The sequence below is a fragment of the Oncorhynchus masou genome, chromosome 28 (genome assembly GCF_036934945.1).
Source record: "Oncorhynchus masou masou isolate Uvic2021 chromosome 28, UVic_Omas_1.1, whole genome shotgun sequence".
NCBI lineage: Eukaryota > Metazoa > Chordata > Actinopteri > Salmoniformes > Salmonidae > Oncorhynchus > Oncorhynchus masou.
The window spans coordinates 56526297-56551785 of NC_088239.1; the positions used below are offsets into that span (position 1 = coordinate 56526297).

Here is a 25489-nt window from a genome sequence, read left to right on the forward strand (position 1 = left end):
CTTGGGCGACTGCTGGAGCATGACCTATATGTCAAGTCTGAGAAATGTGTGTTCTCCAAACCAGCCATTTCCTTCCTGGGTTATCGCATTTCCAGCTCGGGATGGTGATGGAGTGTGACCGTGTTAACGCCGTGCGTAATTGGCAGACTCCGACCACGGTAAACAAGGTGCAGCGGTTTTTAGGGTTTGCCAATTACTACCGGAGGTTTATCCGGGGTTCTGGCAAAGTAGCGGTGCCCCTTACCTCACTGCTGAAGGGGGGGCAGGTGCGTCTGCGGTGGTCGGCAGAGGCTGATGGAGCCTTCAACCAGTTGAAGGCGCTGTTCACTGGGGCTCCCGTGTTGGCGCATCCGGACCCTTCATTAGCATTCATAGTGGAGGTGGATGTGTCCGAGGCTGGGGTTGGAGCCGTGCTGTCTCAGCGCTCGGGCACACCACCGAAGCTCCGTCCATGCGCTTTCTTTTCTAAGAAGCTGGGTCCGGCGGAGCGGAACTATGATGTGGGGGACCGGGAGTTACTAGCTATGGTAAAGCCCCTGAAGGTGTGGAGACACTGGCTAGAGTGGGCTAAACACCCTCTCCTCATCTGGACTGACCACCGTAATCTGGAGTATATTCGAGCAGCGAGGAGACTGAATCCGTGTCAGGCTAGGTGGGCCATGTTCTTTACACGTTTTAGATTTACGATCTCTTATAAACCAGGTTCCCTTAACACTAAGGCTGACGCGCTGTCCCGTCTCTATGACACCGAGAACCGGTCCATCAAACCCACTCCCATCCTTCCAGCCTCTCGGCTGGTGGCCCGGGTGGTATGGGAGGTGGACGCGGACATTGAGCGGGTGTTGAGGGTTGAACCTGCGCCTACACAGTGTCCGACCGGTCGAAGTTACGTACCGCTTGGCGTCCGTGATAAATTGATTCGGTGGGCTCACACACTACCGTCTTCGGGTCATCCGGGCATTGATAGGACAGTGCGGGATCTTAGGGGGAAATACTGGTGGCCCACCTTAGCTAAGGATGTGAAGCTCTATGTCTCTTCCTGTTCGGTATGCGCCCAGAGTAAGGCTCCTAGGCACCTTCCTAGAGGGAAGTTACAACCCCTCCCGGTTCCACAACGGCCATGGTCCCATCTCTCGGTAGATTTCCTTACTGATCTTCCCCCATCTCAGGGGAACACTACCGTTCTGGTCGTTGTGGATCGGTTCTCTAAGTCCTGCCGTCTCCTCCCATTGCCTGGTCTCCCTTGAGGGATTTCCACCGCCTCCACCCGGATCGCCCTGCGCCTCGTCCTCCAGGTCGTCCTCGAGGCCGGGGTCGGCGCGCTGCGGGAGCCGCGCGTCAGGGGGGGGGGTACTGTCACGAATCTCGCCGAAGATGGTGCCTCTTCCTGTTCAGGTGGCGCTCGGGGGTCGTCGCCGCCGGCCTATTAGCTGCCATCGATTCCCTTTCCGTTTGTTTCTGTTCATTGGGTAATTGGGTACACCTGTTTTGAGTTAGTGTTTGTTTGTAGGTTATTTAAGGGCACTAGGCCCGCTGGGTATTTGTGCGGGCTTGTTTTTTGTTACTCTGTTGTATGGTGTTTTTTTCCCGTGTATGTATTCTCCGGACTATGTTGGTCCTGCTGTTTGGGCTGGTAAATTATATGCACCCTGTGTGTTGGCGTGACCGTTTTGATGCACCGGAGAATAAATTTGACAATCTACTGAACCCTGCTCTCTGCGCCTGATTCCACCCACCACACCTAGTAAGCCGTAACAGGTGAGAAATGGAAGTTGGAGGAGCTTAGAGGTAAGTCAGTTGGGGAAAAGGACCCTGTGGGGGGAAAAAACAGGTCTAGCTGTGTGCTTTGAAAAGAGACCAGAAAAATGTCAGAGCTCAGCATACAGTAAGACAGAAGAAAAGAACAAAGAGAAGTGTGAGAAAAAGAGCCTATCTGTGTGTGCGACCTATGTCCAATCAAATTTTATTGGTCACATACAGTACATATGGCTAGCAGATGTTGTTGCGAGTGTAACGAAATTCTTATGCTTCTAGATCCGACAGTGCAGCAGTCTATCACAGGCAATATCTAACAATTCCACAACAAAACCTAATACACACAATCTAGTAAAGGGATAATAATATTTAAGTATAACATATATGGATGAGCAGTGACAGATCGGCTAAGATGCAATAGATAGTGAATGATACAGTATACATTATATACTGTACATATGAGATGAGTAATGCGAGATATGTAAACATTCTTAAAGTGGCATTATTAAAGTGACAAGTGTTCCATTTATTAAAGTGGCCAGTGATATCAAGTCTGTAGGTAGGCAGCCGCCTCTCTGTGCTAGTGGTGGCTGTTTAACAATCTGATGGCCTTGCGATGGCTGTTTTTCAGTCTCTCGGTTCCAGCTTTGATGCATCTGTACTGACCTCGCCTTCTGGATGGGAGCGGGGTGAAAGTCAGTGGCTTGGGTGGTTATTGTCCTTGATCTTTTTTGCCTTCCTGTGACATCGGGTGTTGTAGGTGTCCTGGAGGGCAGGTAGTTTGCCACTGGTTATGCGTTGTGCAGACCCCACCACCCTCTGGAGGGCCTTGCGATTGTGTGTGGTGCAGTTGCCGTAACAGGCGGTGATACAGCCCGGCAGGATGTTTTGTTTTGAACACTGCAAGAGACAGTTGTAATTTACCCTTTAGTCAGCAGCCCTGTTTGTACACACACACACAAAACTCTGTGATATCAGCAGCAGGGGAGGGGCTTGCCTTATATGGCTTTATTTGCACAATGCCTAACTTCCTCAGCATCTGCCATTGCTGTGCTGAGAGCGAGTGAGGGAGGGAGAGAGGCAGAGAGAGCTGCGAGGAAAGAGGTAGTAGCAGCACAGTGAAAGAGGTCTTGATCAGCTTGAATAAATATTTGTGAAGGGCTAGCTACTGGAGGACACTGCCCATGGCTCAGTCTGCTAACGGTGTGGACCAGGATCTGGCCAGCAAGAGGCTCCACACGAGGTAGGACCCGAGCTGTAGGGGGGGTGGGGTTAGTGTGGTGTGGTACACCTGGACGGTTGACAGACCCTGTTACTGTGGAGGAGGAGAGTGGAAAGACGGGGAGAGATGAGGGAGCAGCAGGGCTGAGAGACAAGGGCTGCCGGCTCTCTGCCTGGCTGCCTGAGGAGGGCAAGACAGGGGAGCTAGCCTAGCCACAGCTCCCTGGAAGTAGGTTCCAGCCAAAGCCTCATTCCTGGCCTTGGTCCTGGATAGCTTAGCCTTTCCTCTCCCAGACTTTGATCTTGATGCTGCTCTGTGGGATCTTAAGTGAATGAGCAGACTGGAAGGGGCCATGAAGAATGTGGGATTCTGAGTGGAGTGTCTCAGCTGAGATTGGGCTCAATATGACACACACACGAACAAGCAGAGCACACAGCTGCTCAGTTAAGTCAGTATCTGTGGTAGGTGGATTTGTATATGCAACAGTCTGTCTAGGGGTGTATGAATCTTCCCGTGCCTTTGCACAGCCATGCCTTTCTCTGTCTCCTCTGTCTGTTCCCTTCCTGTGCTCTACTACTGACTGCACTATATCAAATGGTTTCATACTGCTTTAAGGTTAAACATTATGGACAGTTTAATTATAGACTGTATAGAGAGTATGAAAATAATGGTGTGTCAGTTTTATTCTAGATTTGAATGTCCTAAATTAGTAAGGGATACACGAAGTGTGTGTGGATTGTCTGAATCAGCAGTAAGACCATGTTGGATTCATTAGCTTAAAAAAAAAGAATAAAAAAAAAGTCTGCTGGCAATGTTAATGACTGTTGTGAATGAACATTCACAGGGCCTGCGAGGTCATCACGCTACCCTCTCTCACACACACACATACACAGGTTAACCCTGTGTTTTTCGGTCATTTTATTTATATATAGTTTCTTTTATCTGTGTTTTCCATCTGCAGATTTTCATGCAGTACTATCTGTTGACAAGCAACTGCTTACTAAGGTTAGGTTTGGAATATGGGTTAGATGAGGGTTAGGGCTAGTAGATAGTCCATCTGTAGATGCTCTACAAACTATCCAAATATGTTACACACACACACCACAACAGAAAAATGGGTATGTGTTTAGGTTTGTTCCATTTGAATTCAGTTTTTAACTGCAATGAATGGTTGGGCAAATATGTAGGAGACAGAGGTGCTCAAAGTTCACCCATTCACCACCCTACCATGAGACATCGGTCTTCATCACTGGAGAAAATAAACCATTGTTTGATATAATAAGAAAAGCCATTGTATAATTTCTTGAACAAAAAAAAACGTGTCAACATTTTTACCTTTGCCGTAAATGATCTAAAAACATGTAAACTCAGTTTTTTTCATGTTTGCATATGTTGTGGTTCAGACCCTATTTTACATCATCTCAGCTCTTTGGGTTGTGCCCGTCTTTGGTTGAGACAACATGCTCTTGAATCCAGGGTGAGTGTCGTTTTCGCTGATAAATATACTCAAATGGGAATAAAATCGACATTTCAATTTAAATGGTAGCACAAAGATGGTTGGAGGTCCACACATCAGATAATATGGACTTGAAATAGAATATCAGTTGTTTTAAATTATACTGTCAATCTTCCATATGACTCCTATTGAAAGATAGATACATGGGAATTTATATTCTAAGTTGACATTTGAGGACATTAAAAGGTCAAAAAATGACATTGGTATTTAACTTATTTTTCTAGGAAATATTAAATAATGTGACTATGCTGTTTATAAACTTTAAAATTATAAACTCAACCGTTTATCTTTTCCAGTGATGAAGACATGGATGTCTCATGTTAGGGTGTGCGAAATAAGCTTTGAGCACACCTACCGTATCTCCTAAACATTTTGGCATTCATGTTCATAAAGTAACTTGATGACCACTTCTTCAATGGGCTAATACAGTATGTTTGGAAAGTTTGGTTCAAATCAAAAGGGTTGTGGTCAAAAAAATTATTGAAATGAAATGGAACAACCCTATATGGTACTCCGTGTGTGTGTGCGTCCATGTGTGTGTTTGTGTCGTGAGTAAAGGGAACAAAAACACAGATTAGTCAACAGCAGGGCATTGTCTGGGGCAATTTTTTCATCACAAGCTAAATAAAGTCTCTTTCATCTGTCTGTGTTTGATACACAACAATCCATTCGTGGCTTTGTGGGCAGTGCAGACAACAATGCTGGAGTATGGAGAGGTTCAGCTCTGAAGAGGTGTTTCAGACCCTCTCTGTTTCCTAACCCAGTAGATGACTATCCATTAGTCCCAGAGCTAATGTCGGTGTTCCTGTACAGAGCTGAACGTGTCTGGCACTCCATCTGTCCGTGACCAATAGGTTTTCCTCTGTCAAAATAGTCAATGACAAGTTATTCCATTATCTATTGCATTCAACTGATGTAGCTAGAGTATAAGAGCAATAAAGAAAAGGATTCAGGAAACCTCTATGACATTGTAATATGAAGGCCTCATCATGACCTGAAGTTGCACACCCTGTTTGTGGTTGTGTGTTCATGCTTCTTGGAAAGATGAACAGCTACCTGTGTATCAGGAATAACCTGCTCACATGCATACTGAGATCTTTTGAGGTCCTTAAAATGGCATAAACCAAACCTTTCTCCTCAAGCAAAGTGCGCCATCGCTGTTAAATCAGTCTATTTTAAGAGGCATTGAATGTGGTATTAATATACATTTTTTGGGTTACATTCCTTCAAACTTTCTCCCAATTCCACAGACAGTAAAATCTGTTGACACCATCTATTATAGTGTGAGTGTCTAGGAGAAAGAGAAAGATAGAGAAGGAAAAACAGAGAGGAGAGAAGGAGGGGAAGACAGGGATCAGCCAAAACTGAAAGGGACACTTACTGAGGAGAAAAAACATTCCTGGAGAGTTTCTTTGGTTTCCCCTGACAACCAGCCTTGCCTCGCTGTAATTATGGTCGGATTAGTACTCTGAGCACAGCGCTCCTGAGCCAAACAAGGACGCAGCCAAGAGAACAGTATCATAGCACCCAGAATCATAGTACCCAGAATCATATACACATTCAGCCAAGCATCACGACACATACTCTGGCCTTGCCAAATGTAACAGGACAGATCTGAACTGTGTCACCTTGACACTCATGCCCACACTCAGATTTGATTAACGTGGGTGGTTATAGAGCTATTTCAACTGAAACTGAAGACAAACAACTATCTTCAGGTCTCAGACCGAGCCCCGATCAATATAGTAGTAACCTTTATCAGAACCAGAGGAAACTCACCATAGTCCAATAATTGCTGGGCTTGTCAGTATGGTGGATGGGAGAAACTGGAGAATTGGAAAGCTTGGTCAGAAAGCCACAAGTCTGTGGTACAGATCTATATGTTTATTGAATAAAACGAGACGCATTACTATTACATTGACATTGATATCAGTTTGTGCCAAATATCAAGGCAGAGAATGTTAGTCTGATTTTATTAGTGCTGTATTTCCTGGTATAAATGACATATTAGCTTTGAAATCAGAGATCTTGGTGGATGGGCACTCCACCACAAGTCATCAAATGTTTTACCGTTTGGGACTGATCTCTCACTTTTTCACCCTAAACCGAGTAGACTAATTTGCAGGGTTGGGGAGTAACAGATTACATAGTATATTGTAATCAGATTACAGATATTTTTGAAAAAGTAGATTATTTCTTGGGTTACTTTTAAATTCAGAAAGGAGGTTTCAATTTTTTTTTTACAAATTGTTGTTTTCTCAATAACATTCAATTCAGCATTGAAGTTAAGTTTGTTCCACCTGAGCGAGTCTGATCACAAGTCAGAGACCACTGATGACACAGTGATGGATCACTGATGGATCACTTGTCTTCTAATGCCTCTAAGGGGAAAGTAATCAAAGTAACTGAAAGTAAATCAGATTACTATAATGAATGTGTGTAATCCAAAAGTTGTGTTACTGATTCAGGGCCGGCATTATGGGCGGGCTTTAGGGGGCCTGGTCCACCCTACCATACCTCCTTGCCTGTCCAAATAAAATATTAATTATTTGACTGAGATGTCTCTGTGACAAAGATGCATCAATCTCAGGTAAAGCTTCCGAGCGAGCAAAACAGCGCCCCTATGTCTCAGTATGTGTAACCCATGTACAGTATCTGATGCTGTCTGAACAAAAACAGTATGGCATGTCATACTCTTTTTGGCCAGACGGCATCAGATATATGGGCTATATATAGTAAGACAGAGGGGTACTGTTTCGCTTGAGTATAATTTAAATTGTTGGGACAAAAAGAAGTGGAGGGGTGTGTTGTGAAGAAATAGGCCATCGCTCACCAGAATGCATGCGCTCGGCTCTCCTGTCTCTCGCCAATTCTTGCGCATTCATCGTGTGAATTGTTTGCCCTTTAATTTTTTGTTTTGTTAATAAATTCCCCATTTCATATGCAGACACGGCGCCAGGATTCTCTCTCTCCCGAGGCCAAGGGGGGGGGGGGGCTTGACCAATACGTGGGGGTGCTAAGAAAATAGTCGATTTTCATGACTTCAGAGTTAAGGAAGTTTTCATTTTTCAATAAAAGCAGATATGGCGCACATCACATTCAATATAAATGTAGTTTAATTGAATTTGGCCAAAGGATATTCAACAAAATAACTATAAGCCTAACACAAGTGACCACAAGGCAATGACAAAAAATGTCTTTCACGTGCAAAGGTCTTTCAGCAATAACTTTTATATTTTTTGAAATTAATTTCACCTTTATTTAAAAAGGTAGGCCAGTTGAGAACAACTTCTCATTTACAACTGCGACATGGCCAAGATTAAGCAAAGCAGTGCGACACAAACAACAACACAGTTACACATGGAATAACCAAACAGAGTCAATAACACAATAGAAAAAGTTTTATATACAGTGTGCTAATGAGGAAAGATAAGGGACTTAAGGCAATAAATAGGCCATAGTGGCAAAATAATTACTATTTCGCAATTAAAACACTGGAATGGTAGATGTGCAGAAGATGAATATGCAAGTCGAGATACTGGGGTGCAAAGTAGCAAAATAAATAAATAACAGTATGGGGATGAGGTAGTTGGATGGGCTATGTACAGGTGCAGTGGTCTGTGAGCTGCTCTGACAGCTGATGCTTAAAGTTAGTGAAAGAGATTTTAGTCTCCAGCTTCAGTGATTTTTGCAATTCGTTCCAATCACTGGCAGCAGAGAACTGGAAGGACAGGCGGCCAAAGGAGGAATTCGCTTTGGGGGTGACCAGTGAAATATATTTGCTGGAGAGCATGCTACGGGTGGGTGCATCATGACTGGTTGTGTTCATGCCACATTAAAAGGTAATACATTTTTACAGTTAAATTACATGTCTTCAATATAAAACCCATTTTAAAAAATGTGTGCAGGTGCACATGAAAAAAAAAACTTTCAAAAATCAAATGCCCTTCAATCTGATTTGTTCTGGTGCCGGCCCTGTAATGATTACAATTTTACAGGTAACTAGTAACTGTAATGGATTACATTTAGAAAGTAACCTACCCAACCATGCTCATGTCTCCACTCAGACAGTCAAATTAAACCAAAACCTTTTCTTCTCTCAGACAGATACATTTAAGTTCACCCATTCGTCTGATAAGTTGACCGACCAATGACACAGCCACCTCTGATGAACTCACAAAACTCACTTCCTGTAAACTGACCAACGATGACGTGTAACCTGGGGGCTGCCATGATGAGTGTTGAGCTAGCATGCAGTCTCCCTCAGACCACAGGTGGGTTATTATGGGATGCTGGTCTCCAAACAGACCAAGTTGAGCAGTAATCAGAGGAGAGCATGGCAGACTTTACCACACAGACACATTCTTAGAACAGCCACAGGGAAAATACAGTATGGGAGCCAAGTTTAAAAACCCTCCAATACATGCCAATAATGTAAGATTTATGCCAGTGCATTTCTCTTGTTTTTTTTACTACCTTCGTCTGTCTGCCGGGTCAATGTTACTCACACTTCTTCAGTTAGAACTTTGTCTGTCACTTGTTCAACTCAACTGTCCCCAATGACCATCTTGCCTCCTTTCCAAGGGAAAGGTCATGTAAAAATAACCCTGATTACGCAATCAGAACAATGACATCTTCCATTTTGTATTGGCACTATAATGCTTGACTACTGCTGGGGTCTTGAGTTCAGGCCACACAGATGAAGCTTGTGCCCGTTTTTAATTCGAAATATATACTTTCCCAATATAACTTCCCTTCAGAGAAGAGAAAGCGCACTCTACACATGTCTTTAAAAGTTCACAGCCAACATCTGGTAGCTTTATGCAAGAAACATGATCCAAGTATCCATATCGTTTCTGGGAAAAAGGAAATCGTTTGACCCGGTTTGAATTTATAACTGTACTTTTAAGACTAAACGAAGTCTCTGTGGTCACACACACCACATTTTTATGCGACTACTTTGTGGCTCAGCGGCATGGTGTTTTATGACATGCTGTGTAATTATTGTTTGTCTAGAAGGATTCCACATTCAGTGGTGTAAGCTTATTAAAGATCTCGCCCTCTCGCTCATTGTAATTTCCTCATTGTCCTCAACTATAAAGTAATTAATGAAAACATCAAGGTAAAAAGAAACATCAAGAAGCATGCTACAATAACAAATATCCCTTTTCCAGACTAAACCATAATTCCACCCCCCATTTTTGCACACAGATTCCCAAATCTTCAATAAAACCACAACAGCCTTTTCTACTGGGATATTATGGAGACTTAGTGTTACTATGCAAAGACCAACTGTCACGGAAGGAAAATGTATTATTCCTTTTAGAGTACTCTCCATCTTTGGCCCAGTGTAACCCATGGCTCCCTTTTTGATTCCGCCCTTTAGAGGTTTATCCTGGCTTCAAATCGGGCCGTGTCCAGTAGCCAAACTTCGTGGAACGTTGCAGATAGAAATGCATGAATAGAGCCGACGGGATTCCTTATTCTACATGTCAGAGAAGCATATTTGCTATACATAGCATATTTCTCTGAATTTAACAAAACGTCACATCCTGCTGAATGTGCCCCTGGCTCCTTCAGTAACCTCACAGTCTGAATGAGAATTCGGATATCATATGCTTGGGTAAATATTGAAATAAACATTGCCTGTGTTAAATTAGCATATTTGTATTAGCTCCCGCTGAACACTCCTAACTCACTGATGATTTGTTTTCCCCCCTCAATGAATAAGTACAGGCCACACAGCAAAGCGCAAACAACGATATAGCTACCAATTAAGGGTTTAAACCCCCCTAAGGTCGATGTCCGCGCCCCTGTGGAAATTTTATTAGCATAATATAAATAAAATCCCTATAAAAATATGTCCGTTTAAGCTACAGGTATGCAGTTTTTTTTGCATTGGTTGCGTCTCAATCCATCACATCCGCCTATGTCACACTTTCATCTGCGGTGAAATGGGACAGAGCTAGACCAGTGTTCGTCTGACAATGAGACGTCCTGAAAAATAAATAAAATAAAAATAAAATAAATACATTCGCTCCTCACGAAATCGTCTGTGGTGTCCGGAGGGTTTGGCCTACAAACTATTATGACCTCTCTATTGAAAGATGAGACCAGTGGTGGAAAACGTACAGAATTGTCATACTTTAGTAAAAGTAAAGATCCGTTAATAGAAAATTACTCAAGTAAAAAAGTTACTCACCCAGTAAAATACTACTTGAGTAAAAGTCTAAAAGTATTTGGCTTTAAAAATAATTTTATGTTCCTTATATTAAGGAAACTAGACAGCACCATTTTCTTTTATTTATTTACGGATAGCCAGGGGCACACTCCAACACTCAGACATAATTTACAAACAAGGCATGTCTTTAGTGAGTCTGCCAGATCAAAGTCAGTAGGGATGACCAGGGATGTTCTTTTGATAAGTGTGTGAATTGGATCGTTTTCCTGTCCTGCTAAGCATTCGAAATTTAATGAATACGTTTGGGTGTCAGAGGAAATGTATGGAGTAAAAAGTACAGTAATGTAGCGGAGTAAAAGTAAAAGTTCTCAAGTATAAATAGTAAAGAACAGATAACCCCAAAAAACTACTTAAGTAGTACTAAAAAGTATTTTTACTTAAGTACTTTATGCCACTGGATGGGACTCTCACGATGATGTTCTCCGTTTTACTCTATAACCCACACAAGCATCTTGGGACTCGTCTGAAGTCGGTACAGCCGATCTGCCAACTTCTGTCTGTAGCATCCGAACAGTTTGGGATACACAATAATATGGGCTACACACCCCTCTGTGCAAAGGTGACAGTTAAAAAATGAATGGAAGTACTGTATACACTGCATGGGGAAAGTATTCAGATGCCTTGACCTTTCTCACATGTTGTTGTGTTACAGCCTTCTTCTAAAATGGATTAAATCTTTATTTCCCCTTCATCAATTTACACACAATACCCAATAATGACAGAGCAAAAACATTTTTTTTTAAATAAATTTTTGCGCTCTGACGGAGCTCTAGAGTTCCTCTGTGGAGATGGTTGTCCTTATGGAAGGTTCTCCCATCTCTGCAGCACTCCACCAATCAGGAGTGCAGCAGAGTGACAATGGTAGAGTGACAATGCAGGAGTGGCTTCAGGACAAGTCTCTGAATGTCCATGAGTGGCCCAGCCAGAGTCCGCTCTTGAACCCAATAGAACATCACGAGAGACCTGAAAATAGCTGCAAAGCAACGCTCCCCATCCAACCAGACAGAGCATGAGATCATCTGCAGAGAAGAATGTGACTAACTCCCCAATATAGGTGTGCCAAACTTGTAGCATCATACCAAAGAAAACTTGACGCTGTAATCACTGCCAAAAGGTGCTACAACAAAGTACCGAGTAAAGGGTCTGAATACTTAAAGGGTTTACATACTTAGGTTGGAGTCATTAAAAAAAACAACTCATTTTCAACCACTCCACAAACTTTTCTTAACAAACTATAGTTTGGCAAGTCGGTTAGCACATGTCAAGCTGTAGAACCTTCTGATAGGCTAATTGACATCATTTGAGTCAATTGGAGGTGTACCTGTGGATGTATTTCAAGGCCTACCTTCAAACTCAGTGCCTCTTTGCTTGACATCATGGGGAAATCAAAAGAAATCAGCCAAATTATAGAACTCCACAAGTCTGGTTCATCCTTGGGAGCAATTTCCAAAGGCCTGAATGAACCACGTTCATCTGTACAAACAATAATATGCAAGTATAAACACCATGGGAACACGCAGCCGTCATACCGCTCAGGAAGGAGAGGCATTCTGTGTCCTAGAAATGAAAGTACTTAGATGCGAAAAGTGCAAATCAATCCCAGAACAGCAGCAAAGGACCTTGTGAAGATGCTGGAGGAAACAGGTACAAAAGTATCTATATACACAGTAAAACGAGTCCTATAATCGACCTAACCTGAAAGGCCACTCAGCAAGGAAGAAGCCACTGCTCCAAAAAACTGCTCCATAAAAAAGCCAGACTGCGGTTTGCGCTGCACATGGGGACAAAGATCATACTTTTTGGAGAAATGTCCTCTGGTCTGATGAAACACATATATAACTATTTGGCTATAATGACCATTGTTATGTTTGGAGGAAAAGGAGGGAGGCTTGCAAGCCTAAGCACACCATCCCAACCGTGAAGCATTGGGTGGCAGCATCATGTTGTGGGGGTGGGTGCTTTGCTGCAGGAGGGACTGGTGCACTTCACAAGATAGATGGCATCATGAGGGAGGAAAATTATGTAGATATATTGTTGAAACGTTTCAAGACATCTGTCAGAAAGTGAAAGCTTGGTCACAAATGGGTTATCCAAATGGACAATGACCCCAAGCATACTTCCAAAGTTGTGGCAAAATGTCTTAAGGACAACAAAGTCAAGGTATTGGAGTGGCCATTACAAAGCCTTGACCTCAATCCTATAGAAAATTTGTGGGCAGAACTGAAAAAGCGTGTGCGAGCAAGGAGACCTGACTCAGTTACATCACCTCTGTCAGGAGGAATGGGCCACAAATCACCCAACTTATTGTATGAAGCTTGTGGAAGGCTACCCAAAACATTTGAACCCAAGTTAAACAATTTCAAGACAATGCTACCAAATACTAATTGAATGTATGCGTGTAAACTTCTGACCTACTGGGAATGAGATGAAAGAAATAAAAGCTGAAATAAATCATTCTCTACTATTATTCTGACATTTCACATTACTAAAATAAAGTGGTGACCTAAGACAGGGAATTTTTACTAGAATTAAATGTCAGGAATTGTGAAAAACTGAGTTTAAATGTATTTGGCTAAGGTGTGTGTAAAATTACGACTTCAACTGTACATACGAAATATCACGTCACTCTTTTACATATACATGTACATTAACACCTCCCCCGTAGATATTCCTGTATTTTCTATAGATGTTATCTCCGTGTATTCCTACTGCTGTATCATCAAATGTACTGTATAAGTGAGTATCAGAAATGGCTATATATATTAATTTGATCTAAGATTAGCAAATTACTCATCTCATCAATTTTGTTTCTGAGGCTACATATAGCTCATATAAATTATCTTCAACTCTTTCCTGGGTAGCTTATTGAAAACTTAATTCATAATGTAGTTTGTTTCTCAACAGTAATATTTCTATTTCTGATAATAACAATGAAGGAATTAATGGATTTTTGAGCAGATTATGTTCTGGTTTGGCCCGGCTGCAGCAGGCAGGCACTGCAGATATCAATCTAATGCAAAGGTTTAGTAAATCTGCCCCTCCGGGGGCTAAAGGATCCATCTAAGCCAAAAACCTCTTAGCCTTCTTACCCTACACTAGTCCAACCCAGTAACCATGGGAAACTGTCTAAAAGACCAACAGCCAATGTGACCTATTTTCCCTTCCTGAGGCCTGTGCTTCGCTCAAATGAGAACTGATGATATAAAACTCAGGCTCTTTACTCTATACATCAAAAGCACCCTGATTCAAGAAATAGACAAGCCAAAAATATAATGCCAAATATTCCATATTTAATGGAATCAAAATCAATTGTGTACTCACTGCAATTTGTCTCCGATTTGTAAACCTGCGTATTTGTATCGCTCACTCGTTTAATTTCTCTCTTCCTTCCTTTCTCTCTATTTTCTCTCTCGCTCTCTCTCACACTGGGGCACCGGTCCTGCTGAGAGACGCTTGTGTCACACTGTCGTCACCAGCAGTCACCCAGGATCCTCGCTCCAAGATACTTCCCCTTCTCTCAGCGGGATCGACTACAGTACTCCGTGCTGGTTGAGAGAAGGACCACACAATACTACTTAGGGAGGACAACACTATGCAGTCATTTACTGTCTCATAGTGCTTCTGTGGAATTGGAGAGTTTTACATTTGTGGATATTCATAGAAGACATCTGCAGTGTTGGAAGGACTAACTTTGTTGATTTGTTAGAAGTTTGTGTTCTAATCGCAAGGGGTTTTGGGGATTCTTATCATTGTCCCGAATAGCTTCAGATATTCATTGTTGGTACTTTGGGCAGCATTTGAGGACACCTGAGGAACAGGGCTTTAAAGTGTGCATTGTATCTCCAATGGGATTCTGTCCAAATGGTTTGGATGCACTGTTGCCAACGTTGGCGTATTCAACTATGGAGTAATTAATCAAATCGGACATCTGCTTTCATATAGACTTATCAGGGTAATACAAAGCCCGAAATCCAAACCCTGCTGTGTGTATGTGTATCCTGGTGGCAGCATAGTATTGCTATGTTTTTCTCCTGGATTCTCTAGCAGAACACTTGAGTGAATTACATTAGATACATGAGATTTTGCATTCAAGTTCACCTCCACCCTAAAATTCCACCTCATGCCACACATCCCTGCAGCTGAGGAGTGCCTTTAGCTGACCTGGTATTCCATGTCATCTAACTCTTGCCATCTCACTGGGGCCCAGAGTGCGGTGTGCAGGCTGGTCCACCGGGGCTTCAGATCCCGGGCCCTGCTGCGGCCCATAAGGCTGGAGCTGGGGGTGTACGTCGAGAAGACCCGCACCAAACAGAAACACAGGTACTGGTTGAAGTTCTGCCAACAGCAGGCTCAGATGTAGCACTTTATTTTACTGTACTATGAAGGCATTTGCTAAACATATAGCCTAGATGCTGACTGCAAGGGTATTGGTTGGGTGCATATTTCAAGTAATTCCATTTCCAACCTATTTGGTGTCAGGTGCTGCATGATTAGTGTCAGGTGCTGCATGAGTCATAAATCTTACTGTATTTAAGATTTTTTGTTGTTGTCAACCCCTTGGAAATTGGCATAAATGAGTAATTGTTGTGTAATATTAAGTAATTTCTAAGAAAATATCAGGGAAGTAGTGTACCGTAAAATAATGTGCTACTAATCATATATATATATATATATATATATATATATATATATATACACATATGGATTACACTGTGGGGCTAATCTACACTGAACTCTACACTGAGCTTGCTGAAGAACAAGTGGCATTATCTTTTGTGCTTCAAACGATAACATAACCAAATCCACATTGGCTGGTTACTTTCATCGTATCAATGGTTCTTAGATGACTGTGGGGAAGGTCTTAGAATGGTCTCAAGAATGAGGCTAGCTGATATTACAAATATTTTGGACAGTTTTGAGTGACAGAAACTGCTGTGAAGTCCAGAAAGAGGTTAGGCATGCATGGTATTATGTAACCATGGTAACTAAGGCATTCTGGAGGGCGAGAGGGACCTGGCTCTACAGCAGTTATTTCTGGCATATGAGCCCTCTATTCTCTTCAGATTTATAATGAACAGTTATTTTATTGACTAAACCCAGAGACTTGATAATTGTACTCTTGGGCTATACGTTGGAGGCCCTACAGTATACTGAAAAATATTTAGCTTGGACAACACTGACAAAAATACAGTGCTTGAGGGGGCAAGGAGATGCTCCACAGAGCATGTTCATTGGGCTTGAGGATTTGTGTGTAGTGGTATGAATTCTTTCTCCGTCCTTATTGTCAGTGTGGAGATGTGTTTTCACATTTTTTCCACTGTCTCCAAATGCAGCATTTAAGACCTGCAGCGTATCAACACTAGCCTGGTTAAACCAGACTGAACTAGAGTGTGTGGGATGGACAGCTCTGGGAGGATGAGACACTGATTCTCAATGCAGGGAAGAAAATACGTGTCAGTTATCTTCACTATATAAACTGGACTTTTAAACAGTAGTGTTACGGAGAGATAGAGATGAGATCAAGGAGCTGAAAAGACTACATCTCCAAGGTGCTTATGTCAAGGCAAGTGTTTCTTCTGACACTGTTGCTGTGGTAACCACACAGTGATATTGATTCAGACACTGTTGCCATGGAGACATTTAGGAATAAACTTTTCATTGTTAATGACAGTTTTCAGACACCATTGCCATGGTACCTTCATAGGCGCACTGTTTCGCACCCTGATGCTGTAATACTGACATTCTCTTTTTCTCTGTCCCTGTGTGTGTGTCCGTGTGTGTGTGTCCGTGTGTGTTCAGGATGGAGGCCTCATGTCTGGAGTTGGCCCTGGAGGGAGAGAGGCTGTGTAAGGCGGGGGACTTTAAAGGGGGGACAGCGTTTTTCGTGGCGGCTGTGCAGGTGGGAACAGAAGACCTGAAGACCCTCAGTGCCATCTACAGCCAACTGGGCAACGCCTACTTTTACCTGAAGGAATACGGCAAGGCCCTGGAGTACCACAGACACGACCTCACTCTGGCCAGGTGAGGCCATGGAATACCAGACCACATCATGTCTGATTATGGATTCAAATTGTAGTTAAAGTATTTCAACCTATGATATGAATATGTTTTATACAGTGCAATGGATGTATATGTCATTTACACCAAAGTCATTCATAAAGCACAAGAGAGTATGCAAACAGTTATCCTTAGCTATGGGTTGCATACTATACAGAGTAGGGCTGGGAATTTCCAGGGACCTCACGACATATCACGATACTTTGGTGCTGATATGTATTCCAATTCTCACAATTCTATATGCATTGTGATTGGATAATTAGATTGAATTGCAATTCAACGTTTCAAACATATTGCTTACCATATGTCTGCTGCAGAGGGACAAGAGAAAGCCATGAGAAAACAAGTTTCGATCAGTCATGGAAATAAAAAAAGTCCTGAAAACAAATTGGCTCCCTACTTAAAAAGAAAATGGGGCGGCAGGGTAGCCTAGTGGTTAGAGCATTGGACAAGTAACCGAAAGGTTGCAACTTCAAATCCCCGAGCTGACAAGGTACAAAAATCTGTCGTTCTGCCCCTGAACAAGGCAGTTAACCCACTGTTCCTAGGCTGTCATTGAAAATAAGAATTTGTTCTTAACTGACTTGCCTAGTAAAATAAATAAAAATTATGGGGTTTTGGTGCAGGTACAACTAGCGCAACAATAATATTGCGATATTGTCAAAAACGACATAATGTCACAAATAATATTCTGATAATGAACTGTATCGACCCCCCCCCCCATTACTTGTATGACTTGTATGCCTGATGCCCTCATGGTAGAAAGATGCAGGTTTTGATAGTGTTCATTTTGATGAGACCCCCTTGGTATTTAGCTCAGATGACTAAGTCCGTCTCCTGTGGAGAGTTGTGCAGTTGGTAGCCTGGCGACTACAAACGCAGAGGGCTGGTGCTGAGTTACAGTACATTACAATAACAGCAGGACAACTGGAACCCTGTCCTAAGAAGGTAGGGACCACTTAAACAGTTGGATTTGATGACCTAAGCGCTAAGTCTAAGCAGTAGCATGTGTGTTGTATTGACAATGAGCAACGGATTTGGCAAGACATCACAAACAGATCTGGGACTCAGGCTATGTACGCAGTGATTATTATTTCAAAACCATGACTGATAATGAGATATGGTCTCTATTTACAGGACAATAGGGGACAGGATAGGGGAGGGAAAAGCCAGCGGTAACCTTGGAAACACACTGAAGGTTTTGGGGCGCTTCGACGAGGCAACGGTGTGCTGTCAGAGACACCTGGACATCTCTCAAGAGCAGGGGGACAAGGTAGCACACACACACACACACACACACACACACACACACACACACACACACACACACACACACACACACACACACACACACACACACACACACACACACATTGGATTGGAGGATTGCAACTGTTATGTCCCATTTATCCGATTTTGGGTAACGGCACATTCTATTGAAAATAAATTTCAGTGTGGTCCATGCTATTTCAGTTGAAAAATACCCTAATACCCTCTTCCAATGTTTCTATTTGCCTTCTTTTCCCCTTTGCGTCTGACCAGGTGGGAGAGGCCAGGGCTTTGTATAATATAGGGAATGTGTTCCATGCCAAAGGAAAGCAGCAGCTATGGGGCTGTACCCAGGACCCTGGGGACCTCCCACCAGTCGTCAGAGATACACTGCAAAGGGCTACTAGCTTCTATGAGTGAGTGTTAAGCTGTATACACATGCTTGTACATGTGCACATGAACAACTACGTAGTCTACATGCAAGAACACAAGCAGGCATGCACCCATGCATGCACACAGCACAGACACCATGCATATGATTGAAATATCCCACTGGGCTATTAGCTCCTTCAAAATCTCTGCAGGCAATGAACACTACCTGAATCAGTCTGTGGAGGTATGGGATAAAAGTGAATTGTCTTTACAGTTAAGTCAAAACTGTAGTACACGATCCCCTGTGGACACACTGAGAGGCTTGCTCAGGCCTTCAGGTTTGTATGACAACACACTGACAAGCCAGTTTCCTACATGAAAGCTTTCATAACTACTGAAGTACTGTACTGTTTACTTTGTTCAACCACAGCATAAAAAATATATTATTTTTTAGTTCAAGACAACAAAAATTAGACTTTTGTATAATTTGTGGAAAACACAATTGGTACACGATACTTTAACTCAAGTCCTCCTCTCTCCTACAGGATGAATCTGTGTCTGGTCAAAGAGCTGGGCGACCGAGCTGCTCAGGGCAGGGCCTTTGGTAACCTAGGCAACACCCACTACTTGCTGGGAAATTTTGTGGAGGCCATCAAATTCCACAGACAGGTGATATACATATCTCTGGGACAGTAGTCAACACCATCTTGTGTACTAGTAAAGAGACACTATTGTGTGTGTGACATACTGTAACATAATTAATGGTAAGAAAAGGTCTTCTCACGCTCAACCATTTTGCACCTGGATGAAAACACATCAACTTGCCTGTTTGAATGAGCTCAATGTAAAGTGTATGACGTACTTACGAGACGTAAAAGTATCAGTTTTGCAACGCTATTGTTCCATCAATGGGGTAAAGACTGGTCAAAGTGAGCAATATACACATACATTCAAGAAAATGTATCAACTTTTTGTTCAGAGGCTGTCCATCGCCAAGGAGTTTGGTGACAAAGCAGCTGAACGTAGAGCCTATAGTAACCTAGGCAACGCTCTGATTTTCCTGGGACAGTTCAACACTGCCACGGAGTACTACAGGTAAACAAAGACTACACGCTGACACCTAGTGGACTTGATGTGTATCAACCAATGGATCTCAGAACGCTTCGCCATGTTATGTACTTGATTACCTGCATGTATTCAAGTCTTAATGTTAAGATCAATATAATGTATGAGATTAATTTATAATACTTTGAATTTTGTGTGGAACAAATGTTTTCCTTTAAATACCTCTTTATCCATTCACCACCCTCTTACTACACCTATGTAGAAATCTCATTCCTTCTTCCTCTCTCCCTCTCAATTACCCTGTCTTCCTGTTCCATCTAGAAAAACTCTGCAGCTGTCTCGTCAGTTGAAGGACAAGGTGATGGAAGCACAGGCATGTTACAGCCTGGGGAACACCTACACTTTGATGCAACAGTACGAGAGAGCCATAGACTACCACCTCAAACACCTCCTCATAGCCCAGGAGCTCACAGACAGGTATGCACACACACACACTCACTTAATAGTCACACACTGAGAAATCTGACTGCCGATAGGTAGTTAGCACAGTAGAAGGCTGTTCCTTCTCTTGCTAAAACAATGACAAACCACTGTGTATCGACCCGGTACCAGCAAACTACTAGTAGAATCACACTTCATCAATGGACAACATCTTGACTTTGATCCAATCAGAATGCACAAATCTCCACATGGGGGAGCCGACAGGAATGACAAGGTCATTTAAAAAAAAAAATAGGGAAATTTCACCGTGTAATTAGAATTGTGACCAAAAGCTGCATAAAACTTTTTACGTCTTTAAATCTTCTTCAGGATTGGTGGGTCCCCTGCGGGACGGTTGAGATAACGTAGGCTAATGTGATTAGCATGAGGTTGTAAGTAACAAGAAGATTTCCCAGGACATTGTAACGGCTTTTGTCTGGTCAAAGAGAAGCAGACCAAAATGCAGCGTGGTGGTTATTCATGTTCTTTAATAAAAGGAACTAGACATGAAATAACTAAACAAAACAATAAATGTGTGAAAACCTATACAGCCTCTCTGGTGACAAACACAGAGACAGGAACAATCACCCACGACACACTCAAAGAATATGGCTGCCTAAATATGGTTCCCAATCAGAGACAACGATAAACACCTGCCTCTGATTGAGAACCACTCCAGACAGCCATAGACTTTGCTAGATACCCCCACTAAGCCACAAACCCAATACCTAACAACAACCCCAAGACAAAACACACCACAATAAACCCATGTCACACCCTGGCCTGACCAACTAAATGCAGACAAACACAATATATTTCAACCAGGGCGTGACAGACATAGACATATCTGATATTGGCAGAAAGGTTAACAATAATTTAAGCTAACTGCACTGTCCAATTTACCGTGGCTATTACAGTGAAATAATACCATGCTATTGTTTGAGGAGAGTGCACAGTTTTGAACATGAAAAGTTATTAATGAACAAATTAGGCACATTTGGGAAGTCTTGATTCAACATTTTGAACAGAAATACAATGGTTCATTGGATCTGTCTAAAGCTTTTCACTTAAACTGCTTTCATCTAGTGGCCAAAGTCTAAATGGCACCTGGTCAGGAATAATACATTATGGCCTTTCTCTTGCATTTCAAATAAGGTACAAGAAAAATATGTTTTTTTTTTCTTTGTATTACCTTTTACCAGATCTGATGTGTTATCTCCTACATTCCTTTCACATTTCCAAAAACAAAGTGTTTCCGTTCAAATGGTACCAAGAATATGCATATCCTTGCTTCAGGGCCTGAGCTACAGGCAGTTAGATATGGCCATATCATTTTAGGCGAAAATTGAAAAAAAGGGTCCGTTCCTTAATTAAGAATTTCTAGATAAGGAGTTTTGTGCTTGGGGATTTTTGTCAGGATTGATAATGTGCATTTGCTCGTTAGTTAGCTAGATAGCTAACATTAACTTGCCAGGCAGTTACACATGAAATGAATGGGGTGGCGAGTCAAATCAGAGAGAGAGTAGAAAAGGGGTACGAGGTAATTGAGGTAGCTATGTACTGTACTTATATAGTGCCTTCAGGAAGTATTCATACCCCTTGACATATTCTACAATGTTTTATTACAGCCTGTATTCAAAATGGATTAAGTAGACTTGCCTCACCCATCTACAAAAAAGACCAATGACCCATTTTTTGAAAATGTGTTAGAAATGAAACACAGACAACTCTCATTTACATAAGTATTCACACCCCTGAGTGAATACTTTGTAGAGAAGCGCGATAACAGCTTTGAGTCATATTGGGTATGTCTGCATTTGTTTTGCACATCTGGATTTCTGCCACATTTTTTGGAGGGCAATCTTCCAGTCTTTCCACAGATTTTCAATGCGATTCAAGTACAGACTTTGGCGATTCAAGTCCGGGCTTTGGCTGGGCCACTCAAGAGGATCTATTTTTGGCTGGCGTTAAGGCCGTCCTAGTTTCAAAATACACAGTTAGTTTGCAATTTCGTAATAAAATAAAAAACTGGTTAACTGTCATTTTCCAGCCCTAACGCCCGGTTCGGAAATGTATCTGTTTTATATCAGCTCCTTGCGCTCAGATGGGCGGGGTGGAAAAATTGGAGGTGTGTCCTTGTCATGATCCAAAGTGCTAATTTCAGGCAGTGCTGATAGAGCCATTCAAGACCAACCAAAAGCTGGTTTTAGCGGTTGGTTATGGCATGTATTTTGACAGCAGAAACTCAGCCTGTCCAGCTGTGACACACACTGCCCATAGAACAACGTGCCCATAGAACAACGTGCCCATAGAACAACGTGCCCATAGAACAACGTGCCCATAGAACAACGTGCCCATAGAACAACGTGCCCATAGAACAAAGTGCCCATAGAACAAAGTGCCCATAGAACAAAGTGCCTGTATACTTCGTATTTAGAAACAAACTAAATGTCTCTTCACCCCACCGCCCCCCAATTTAGTTTTATTTGATTAAAAACAAGCATAGCCTCCCCTCTAAATGAATCGTTTTTTTTGTCTGCCCAATGCAATCACGAAGTAGGCGAGAAGACTGTCGATAAAGGGTTCGGCTCCTGAGACCGCTTGGAAATAAATATTAAAATCACTAAAGTATCAAGTTTGAGAGGAGTAAAACAGGGAGCGGACACTCACCTTTATCAATGCAATGTAGGCAGGCCCACATTATTTTAGCCATGCATGTTCCGTTTTAGGATTTGGGCTAAACCCTCTCTAATCTGCGTTGTTTAATATACCCACTGGGAGAAATGATGGTGCCTGTAAGTGCGAAATAGGCTATTTAAAACAGGTTGTTGCTTAGTTTTGTTTAGAATTATTCATTATTTTTTTAGGCCTTATCAATAATGAATTTAATCTTCCTCATTGCTTGGCATGTCCATGCTCAGTCATAATGCAATTTACAGTAGGCCTAGCCCCCATATCAGTGTGAACGCTATTGAAGTCATCCAATTACTTAGAAGAATGTGGACTGCAAATAGGTATTTTGTTATTTTATTTCTGTAAGCTATTTAAACTATAAAAACAGACTAACATTGAAATTGGAGTTGATTCCAAGGCAATACACAAGACTGTAAATAGAACCACATATTTCTCCATGGAGCAGGTTCTGATTGGCCAGTAAGGGGCCAAGCCTCAACATACCCACAACTTGTTTATTCATCACAACCCAGCACTATCACACTGACACCAGCAAGTGCGCTGATAATTGTGATAGTGAAAATTGCAAAAATATTTGCCACACCCCTGAACCTATAGTGTTACCGCCTGCGCTTAGATTTACCAATGCGTTTGGTTGGTTAAAAATAGAGCCCAAGGACTTTCACATTCTTATTCTGAAGCCATTCCAGTGTTGCTTTGGCTGTATGCTTGAGGTCATTGTCCTGTTGGAATGCAAATCGTCACCCCACCGTCTAAGACTGTTTGCACTCTGAAGCAAGTTCAAGGATTTTCCTGTATTTAGCTACATTCATGTTCCCTCTATACTTACCAGTGTCCTAGGCCCTGCCGTTGAAAAGCACCTTTATAGCATGATGCTGGCACCACCAAGCTTCACGGTAGGGATGGTGTTAGACAGGTGAAGAGCTGGGCCTGGTTTTCTCCAAACATAGCGCTTCGCATTCAGGCCAAACAGTAAAATGTTTGTCTCAGACTACCGAATCTTTTTCCTTATACTCCGAGTCTTTCACATACCTTTTTGCAAGTCCAGGCATAAGGTCATGTGTGTTTTCTCAGGGGTGGCTTCCGTCTGGCCACTCTCCCATAAATCCCAGATTGATGAAGTGATGTAGAGACTGTTGTCCTTCTGGCAGGTTCGCCCATCTCGGCCAAGGAACTCTGTAGTTCTATGAGAGTGGTCATTGGGTTCTTGGTCACCTCCATGACCAAGGTCGTTCTTGCCTGGTTGCTCAGTTTGGCAAGATTACCAACTCTAGGCAGAGTCTGGGTAGTTCCATATTTTTTCAGATTCCCAATGATGGTAACCATTGTGCTCTTGGAAATGTTCAACACTAGAAATCATGTTATACCTTTCCCCAGATATATGCCTCATCATAGTTATATCTCGGCGATCTAAGGACAGTTCCTTTGACTTCATGGTATAGATTCTGCTCTAACATGCACTGTTAACTGTGGGATCTTATATAGACAGGTGTGTTTCTTTCTAAATAATGTCCGAATTGGCCACAGGTGGACTCCAATCAAGTTGTAGTGACATGCACCGATGATCAAAGGAAATTTGATGCACCTGAGTTCAATTTGGAGTGTCGTAGCAAAGGAGTGTGAATTACATGTACAGTGCCTTGCAAAAGTATTCGGCCCCCTTGAACTTTGCGACCTTTTGCCACATTTCAGGCTTCAAACATAAAGATATAAAACTGTATTTTTTTGTGAAGAATCAACAACAAGTGGGACACAATCATGAAGTGGAACGACATTTATTGGATATTTCAAACTTTTTTAACAAATCAAAAACGGACAAATTGGGCGTGCAAAATTATTCAGCCCCCTTAAGTTAATACTTTGTAGCGCCACCTTTTGCTGCGATTACAGCTGTAAGTCGCTTGGGGTATGTCTCTATCAGTTTTGCACATCGAGAGACTGAAATTTTTTCCCATTCCTCCTTGCAAAACAGCTCGAGCTCAGTGAGGTTGGATGGAGAGCATTTGTGAACAGCAGTTTTCAGTTCTTTCCACAGATTCTCGATTGGATTCAGGTCTGGACTTTGACTTGGCCATTCTAACACCTGGATATGTTTATTTTTGAACCATTCCATTGTAGATTTTGCTTTATGTTTTGGATCATTGTCTTGTTGGAAGACAAATCTCCGTCCCAGTCTCAGGTCTTTTGCGGACTCCATCAGGTTTTCTTCCAGAATGGTCCTGTATTTGGCTCCATCCATCTTCCCATCAATTTTAACCGTCTTCCCTGTCCCTGCTGAAGAAAAGCAGGCCCAAACCATGATGCTGCCACCACCATGGTTGACAGTGGGGATGGTGTGTTCAAGGTGATGAGCTGTGTTGCTTTTACGCCAAACATAACATTTTGCATTGTTGCCAAAAAGTTCAATTTTGGTTTCATCTGACCAGAGCACCTTCTTCCACATGTTTGGTGTGTCTCCCAGGTGGCTTGTGGCAAACTTTAAACAACACTTTTTATGGATATCTTTAAGAAATGGCTTTCTTCTTGCCACTCTTCCATAAAGGCCAGATTTGTGCAATATACGACTGATTGTTGTCCTATGGACAGAGTCTCCCACCTCCGCTGTAGATCTCTGCAGTTCATCCAGAGTGATCATGGGCCTCTTGGCTGCATCTCTGATCAGTCTTCTCCTTGTATGAGCTGAAACTTTAGAGGGACGGCCAGGTCTTGGTAGATTTGCAGTGGTCTGATACTCCTTCCATTTCAATATTATCGCTTGCACAGTGCTCCTTGGGATGTTTAAAGCTTGGGAAATCTTTTTGTATCCAAATCCGGCTTT

The 25489-nt window shown here is 42.4% G+C and overlaps 1 protein-coding gene and 1 long non-coding RNA gene across 6 annotated transcripts in view; one reads left to right on the plus strand and one right to left on the minus strand.

Annotated features, from left to right (window-relative positions):
• Positions 1-1947: 1947 nt before the first annotated feature.
• On the minus strand, positions 1948-14143 carry LOC135517958 (uncharacterized). The gene is made up of 2 exons (XR_010452093.1): positions 14056-14143; positions 1948-2655 (listed from the first exon to the last, which is right to left on the minus strand). It is a non-coding gene; the product is annotated as an uncharacterized LOC135517958 (long non-coding RNA).
• Positions 2815-25489, plus strand: part of LOC135517957 (G-protein-signaling modulator 1-like) — a 36525-nt gene continuing 13850 nt past the window's right edge. Inside the window, exons 1-8 of one of the 5 annotated variants that reach the window (XM_064942700.1) lie at positions 3022-3438; positions 14874-15054; positions 16534-16755; positions 17929-18064; positions 18334-18476; positions 18978-19101; positions 19412-19527; positions 19819-19974. In XM_064942700.1, the coding sequence (XP_064798772.1) occupies positions 14906-15054; positions 16534-16755; positions 17929-18064; positions 18334-18476; positions 18978-19101; positions 19412-19527; positions 19819-19974 (1046 nt within the window). In that variant the 5' untranslated portion in view covers positions 3022-3438; positions 14874-14905. Of the gene's footprint in view, positions 2999-3021; positions 3439-13749; positions 15055-16533; positions 16756-17928; positions 18065-18333; positions 18477-18977; positions 19102-19411; positions 19528-19818; positions 19975-25489 lie in introns of those variants that run through there. The other 4 variants (XM_064942702.1, XM_064942703.1, XM_064942701.1 and 1 more) reach the window with 4 other exon arrangements.